General features: G+C 34.6%; 2 protein-coding genes across 2 annotated transcripts; one reads left to right on the top strand and one right to left on the bottom strand.

Moving 5' to 3' along the window:
* Positions 1–2647: 2647 nt before the first annotated feature.
* Positions 2648–3296, top strand: LOC116144294. Its single transcript, XM_031429765.1, has one exon. The coding sequence runs from the start codon at positions 2667–2669 to the stop codon at positions 3162–3164; it is 498 nt and encodes a 165-aa protein (XP_031285625.1). The 5' UTR covers positions 2648–2666; the 3' UTR covers positions 3165–3296.
* A 241-nt stretch (positions 3297–3537) lies between these two features.
* Positions 3538–6415, bottom strand: LOC116144293 (BTB/POZ domain-containing protein DOT3-like). The gene is made up of 6 exons (XM_031429764.1): positions 6201–6415; positions 6031–6100; positions 4806–5701; positions 4408–4672; positions 4194–4322; positions 3538–4034 (listed from the first exon to the last, which is right to left on the bottom strand). Exons 1-6 carry the CDS (start codon positions 6338–6340, stop codon positions 3684–3686), a joined length of 1851 nt encoding a protein of 616 aa, XP_031285624.1. The 5' UTR covers positions 6341–6415; the 3' UTR covers positions 3538–3683.
* Positions 6416–6706: the final 291 nt, after the last annotated feature.

Below are 6706 nucleotides of genomic sequence, written 5' to 3'. Positions count from 1 at the left end.
AAACATATCATAATTTTAATAATAATATTTTTCTTAGGCCCAAAATGAAGTCTTTGATGATCATTTGATATTATCTAATTAATTATAATTGTAATTAAATAATAAAATCATGGTAAATATATGAGTGATACTACACCCATAATCTATTTTCACAAACTTCTCTTACAATCCCAAAGTGATAGCTGAGTTGATATTGTTACGTCAATAGGGAATGACCATTCCTTATTGCAAGAATGACATTCCTTACGAAGGTATATACATTCTTTCATAAGGTATAGTCATAATTTATTGAATGAATGATTGTTCCTATCATTCTTTATGAAGAAATAACCGTTCGTTTCTAGTTAAAGTCATTTAATGTCTTGGATGTGATGGAAGCTGATGTGATAGTATCAACTCTATTGTCAAGTCAGAGTTATAAGAAAATGTTGTAAAATTAGGTTGTAAACTTAGTATTTTTCAAAATATATATAATTTTGTTCCCGCCTACACTAGGACACTTGTCTTTCTCTCATAAAGTGCCAATACACTATTTCAATTTAAAAAAAAAAAATCTTTCCAATTTTTATACGAATAATTATCATTTTACATTCTTAATCTCATGCTTTCACTCCTTTCGTCTTCTCTAATTCACAAACAAACCCTTTCGCAATCCCTTCATCTTCTTTTTCCTCACCACAGTCAAAACCCTTCAAATATCTTAAAAAATGGTAATAAAATTTCCATTTTTTGGCATAATTTGATTGAGTTTTACACCAAGTTATTGAATCTTGAATGTATTTGTTGTTGTTGTTGTTGTACTGGTGGGATACAAGTTAATAATAAGGAAGAAGAAGACGGCCGGTGGCGATTGTCTTTGTAATCTTTGATTCGCAAACCCTAACTTCTTATTCAATATCCATAATGACATAATAGCCCTTATTATTTTCTAAAGTATCATTTAACCCCCGGTTCCTAAACCAATTCCAACCTGGGTATTCGAATCTTAGTTCTGATTCCGGTTACCAAGTCGATTTCGATTCTTTGAACTGGTGGAATCGGAACCGGAATTGCACAATATTGGTTTCACCCATAGAGAACCAGAACCAACACCGTAAAGGTTGGTTTTGGGTCTACTTGTTACCCATGCTCACCCTTGTTCATTGGTCCTACGGTCTGGCTCATTCAATTTGAAGATTCGTTTTCATGTTAACAACTGTTTCTTTCAATCAAGTTTAGTTTATTACAACTAAATTGAACCTATTGAGGGTGGGTTTAATTGGAACGTAATCCCCCATTATTTCAGTAATATCATTTTATATTACTATTATTATCTATGTTTGGTTATCAAGTAATAAAATATTTCGATAATCCTTCAATGCCAATAGTCATTACTACCATGTTTGGTTGTCAAATAACAAAAAATTTTGGTAATCCTCCAATACCAATAGTAATCACTAATAGATTATATAGGGATAATCTGAATACCACCTCTTTTTTAGTTTTCTAAAATTACTTGGTTATATTAATTATGTTATAATTTTACCATAATTAGGGGGTGTTTGTCTAAGCTTATAAGTTGGTCAAACTAGCTTATAAGCTCTAAAATTAAGCTGACTTGTTTATTTATAATTTTTTTGAGCTTATAAGCCACAAAAAAAAATAATAATAATAATAATAAGTTGGGGGAGAGGTACTTTTTTTTTTTTTTTTGCTTATAAACACCCTGCTTATAAGTTAATTTGACCAAATATATTACTACATTATCCTTGTTTAATTTTAAAATTCCATAGTATACCCTTATTTAATGTAGTACATTTTTTAGTCATTTTATAATAAAATGTACTTATAAGCCATATTTTACCAAACACGTCAACTACTTATCAGTCACTTATAAGTATTTTAACTAAACACGTAATTGCTTAAAATTTCAAATGTTTATAAGCTAATTTTAGCTTATAAGCACTTGTTGCTTATAAACTAATTTTCATAAGCCCAGACAAACACTCCCTTAATAATATACCAGTATTATATTATATTAATAATATAATAATATAATATTATTAATAACATTAAAAAAAAAGGGTAATTCAATAAAAAACTTTTCTTATAATTCTTTTATTCCTCTCAACCAAACATATTAATTATTTATATCCACAAATTTATTCTAATCTAACGAAATCTATTTAATATAACATTTTCAGTGATCTTCAAGATAATCTATCTTTCTATTAATATAACATTTTTAGTAATACAATATAGCATGTTGAAGAGTGGTTGAACTGACCGAATCATACGAATGATTTTAATAGTGAACGGTATGATATCTTTATATATCTCTATGTAAGACTAACATTTTTCATAAATGGTACGATATGTTTTATATATGATACAATTATTTAGAAAATAAAAAGGTTCTATGTGTATTTATGGGTGAATCTAATAAAGTTTCTGTTATATAATCTTTGAAATTAATAAAGAAATAAAGCAGTTTTATTCATTAATCAGACATATAAATGATTTGATAGGTTGAACGGTAACGTATCATTCTTTCAAAAACTATTCTCAAATTCCCAATTAGTGGGCTTAATCATCCCCGGCCAAGATCAAGCCCAAGCCCAGACTACAAAACCCCAAATAAACCTTTCTTCTTCAATTCACACAAACACAAACACAGTGCAACAACAATGGCGGGTAGACTAGGAAGAAGAGTAGTTCACTTCGCAAATCTTCCCATCAAACTCTTGATGCCCACCACCCCAAACTTAACAAGCATCTCAGAAATCGCGCTCAAAACCATCCCATCAGCTTCGAAGATCGAAATCAAACGGGTCCTCGAGTCCCTCTACGGCTTCGAAGTCGAGAAGGTCCGTACGCTCAACATGGAGGGAAAGAAGATGAAGCGGGGCGGCGTGTTGATCGCGAAACCCGACTACAAGAAGGCTTATGTCACTCTAAAGAATCCCCTTTCATTGTCGCGAGATTTGTTTCCTGTTGGGATGATTTTGGATGAAAAGGAGCGGATGAAAAAAGAGAAGAAGTCGAGTTTTGTTGAGGAAGGGAAGAGACAGCATTGGCTTGAGGGAGAGACGAGAAGTGAAGAGAACAAGAAGAAGAAGGGGAAGGGGTTGGTTGATGACGGGGCAGCTGTGAAGTTTCCATGGAGTAGCATGAGGTCGAGGTAGAAAATGCTTGTTTTATCGATTAATCAGAGTTTATGGATGATTAATTATGGTTTAATTAAGGTTTTGTTGTTCTTGTGATAATGGGTTGTTGTGAACTTCATTGAATAATAATGAAAGTTTCAGAATTTTTTATGCTTTTCTGAGTTTATGTTATGGCCTATGGTGATGGTGCTGAGCTAGTTTTAGTGGAAATGATAAACCTTTACCAGTTATGTTATGTATGTTTGATGAAAGTTTTGAGTTTTATGTTTAGTTGAGTTTAATTTATAGCAATGTGTGATGGTGTTCGGTAATATAAATGAGCTAGTTCAGTGTGAAATGACAATGTTTACCCATTATGTTATGTAAAGTGACATTGTATAAGATAGTTATATGGCAAAGATTGAACTTTATTTATCTTAATAAACATGAGATATATTGCAAAAAAAGGACAAACTTTGAGTTCGGCTATATATTTCTACAAGAGATGCTATAGAAACAGATTTTTTTATACAGAAAATGTAGAGATATCAGTGAGATTTAGGCTATTGACCGCCTTCGTCTGAAGCTGGTTCGGACGCTAGTTGAGTTGGGTCTCTGTTGTCGATCACCAGTTTCATCTGGATCGACTTTTGAATGGAACGATCCCTTGATCTTCCTCCAACCTGAACTCCATCCTGTTATGATCTTCTGCTTGTTGCTTAGCTTCTCGTACTCTTGCTGCAGCTCGGAGTAGTCAGCTTGTAGCTCTGTCATTCTTGTCTTTACATTCTCCAGTTCAACTTTCAGGTTCTTGATCTCTACACTTGTAGATGACTGGTTTTCATCCTGTTCTGAATTTTCACCTCGTGTCATTGCTGTCCTCATTTTTACTTGCTCTGAAAATAACACCTGCATGACATATGGTGAATGCTAAGCACATGGCCTGTTTCTCTGTACTTAAATCATGTCCAGCAAAGTGATAATTCAAAAATTCTAGCAAAATTTCTGTTATCTCTATAGTTCATGGGGGATGAGAAATTTCTGGTATGAAGTCCTTAGGAAACTTACCTGGACAACTGTTCTTAGAGGCAATCGATCATTCTGTGCAGCATGCGTGCATGCATCAAGTGACAGTTTCTCGCAGTTCATTATTTTGCACAGCCTTTTTCGTTCATGTTCAGGTACAGAAGGATGAGACTGAAAAAGCATATTAGATTATTAGGTTTAAAAAATTGAATAACCTATAAATTCGGAGAGATACAATGGACAAATGATAGGTAACCTTTAGGTAGGTATCTATGGCTCTGTAGAGACCATCATGACATGTTCGAGCATTGTCTGGTAAGGATTCAGCCAGCACTTGAAACTTGGTGATGGAGAGGTTTGGGTCCCTAGCAATTTCAGCAAGATAACTGTCTAAGATCTTACTTACGTTAGTTTTTCCAAATTTTTGTTGCATCTGCTGCTGCTGGTGTTCATGCATCAAGAAGTATTCCACAATCCTTTGCACCACATCAGTGTTGTGCATTGTGTGTCGTTCAAGTGAACTGCATCATGATTGCAGATAAACAATATTGCAAATTAGTTAATTGTTAATGATGAAATCTCTTCATAAGAGTTCCTCTTTGGATATTTTAACACGTGTCAAACAATTTAGAATAAAGAGATTAGATTACTCACTTGTATGGTTTTCCTTGATCTTCATTTTTATAATTAGGAATCAAAAGATCGTTGACATTGGCTTCTTCTAACATCATTCCCACTCTCTTCTCAAGCTCTGCAATTAAAGCTGGTGACGCAGAATAAACTATTGCCATCTTCAGCATCTGCAAGAAGAACTTGCAAGAAACAGCTTCTTGCTGAGGAGGAAGTATACTTACTAAGCTTTCGATAATCATTCTTTGCTCCTTGTGTCCAACCCCCCTTTCCTCCTTTCCTGCATTCAAAATACTGAACTGCAGCTCATTCTTTCCATACCCGTATCCTCTTAGTCCTTCTAACTCTACTTCCATGCCTGGCAACGATTTCTTGGCATAATGCATGATGCATTTTACTATTACCTCTGCTTTTTCTCCTTTCACCTTTATTGCTGTTATAATCCTTGTGAAGTGATCAATCTGAAGGGTAGCCACATCATCAAACCACCATCCTTCTTCATTAACAATATCTCCGTTTGTTGAATTTTCTCTTGAAGCCTTCCAAGCAATTGAATCACAGCATCTTCTGACAATTTGAAGGTTTTCAGCCCACGGAGATAAAGTTTCACAAGATTTGAGAACAGTAATGGTTGCTTTCCATGAAGAAAGGATTACCAATGTTAGGAAAGATTCTGTTTTGGAGATTAGATTTCCATCTTCATATTCTTCGCTCATATCTAGAAATTCTGCTGCACATCTTAGTGGAGTAATGTTTTCAGGGCTGAAGTCTATTGGGAGGCCGTAACAAAATTTCAAAATGATCTCAAAAATATCTGGTCCTCCTGGGAAGTTTTCAAGCTTAACGTCATACCCAAACTTTGAGATGGAAGGCTGAAGCTCCAGTCGGCCTATGTACCCGCATTTTGACACCAAGGGATACTGTTTCAGGAAAATCATATGAGATATCAGATGATGGAATACACAGTTCTGCACCCTTAACAGTTCATTCAAGTCATACACCAGAAAACTGTCTATAGAAAGTAGAGTCGTCAAACTAAGTGCCTATTGAATGTCAACTATTTCGTAATGAAGATATCTACTTATCTGCAGGATTTGAATGTTATGCAGTGTCTCAATTTGCAAGACTATTATATGAATATATGAAGTAATTTTCTATATTCAAGATATTTACTTAGTTTCTTTTAGCTCTGCAAGAGAAGGATTCAATGATTGTGCAGTATACTTCAACTCTTGTCTATAATTGTTACCTTGTGAACATTAAAGGTGACATCTTGAACTTGAATCGATAGATCTGTTGGGATTTGAGAACTGACAAACCTGTAGAACACAACCAAGTAAAGGTGAGATGTAATGTAACAACACAATATGCTATTTCAAGTTATTGAGTTCACATATGTAACACATTCTTTTTGTGTACCATGAGTGTTCCTTTTTCTCGATGCTATCGGCTATGATGAATCTGTTGGGAATTACTATACTTTGTTCATAAGCTTGAGCAGGGCAATCAGAATCACTGCCAGGGCTTCGCAACTGAATTGCCGAAGATGATGACTTCATGGTGGCTCACTGTGTGAAGCATCTGGTGAAGAGGATCAAGTTATAGGAGACTGGGGCATGGCTTAAATAATTTTGAGAAGTGAGTCTGTGGTTGGAATGGTAGTAACATTAAATGGGTTTGGTGGGCTGTTAATACAAGTCCTTTTTGTTGGCCAAAATGTCTCAAAAATTTGATAGAGACCAAACGTCCAGGTGAACATTTATGGGCAAGCAGAGAGAATATTGGGTATGAATCGTCCATTTTCAACCACGTACAGGTTGACTGGACCAGCTATTCTGTGGCTCCAACTTTCATAATGCTTGGTTCGGAATGTTTTGTTATTGCCTATGCTTTACTAAAGAGGCCTTTCTGCTGCTTTTATAGAA

The sequence above is a fragment of the Pistacia vera genome, unplaced genomic scaffold (genome assembly GCF_008641045.1).
Source record: "Pistacia vera cultivar Batoury unplaced genomic scaffold, PisVer_v2 Contig44, whole genome shotgun sequence".
NCBI classification, from domain to species: Eukaryota; Viridiplantae; Streptophyta; class Magnoliopsida; order Sapindales; family Anacardiaceae; genus Pistacia; species Pistacia vera.
The sequence above is the reverse complement of the archived record's forward strand: the minus strand, read 5'-3'. Positions and strand labels throughout refer to the sequence as shown.

Coding starts and splice junctions, on each gene's coding strand:
- LOC116144294 (XM_031429765.1), top strand. CDS start 2,667: ATGGCGGGTAGACTAGGAAGAAGAGTAGTTCACTTCGCAAATCTTCCC.
- LOC116144293 (XM_031429764.1), bottom strand. CDS start 6,340: ATGAAGTCATCATCTTCGGCAATTCAGTTGCGAAGCCCTGGCAGTGAT. Junction 6,101..6,200: donor GAGAAAAAGGAACACTCATG/GTACACAAAAAG, acceptor TGTGTTCTACAG/GTTTGTCAGTTCTCAAATCC. Junction 4,673..4,805: donor GATCAAGGAAAACCATACAA/GTGAGTAATCTA, acceptor ATCATGATGCAG/TTCACTTGAACGACACACAA.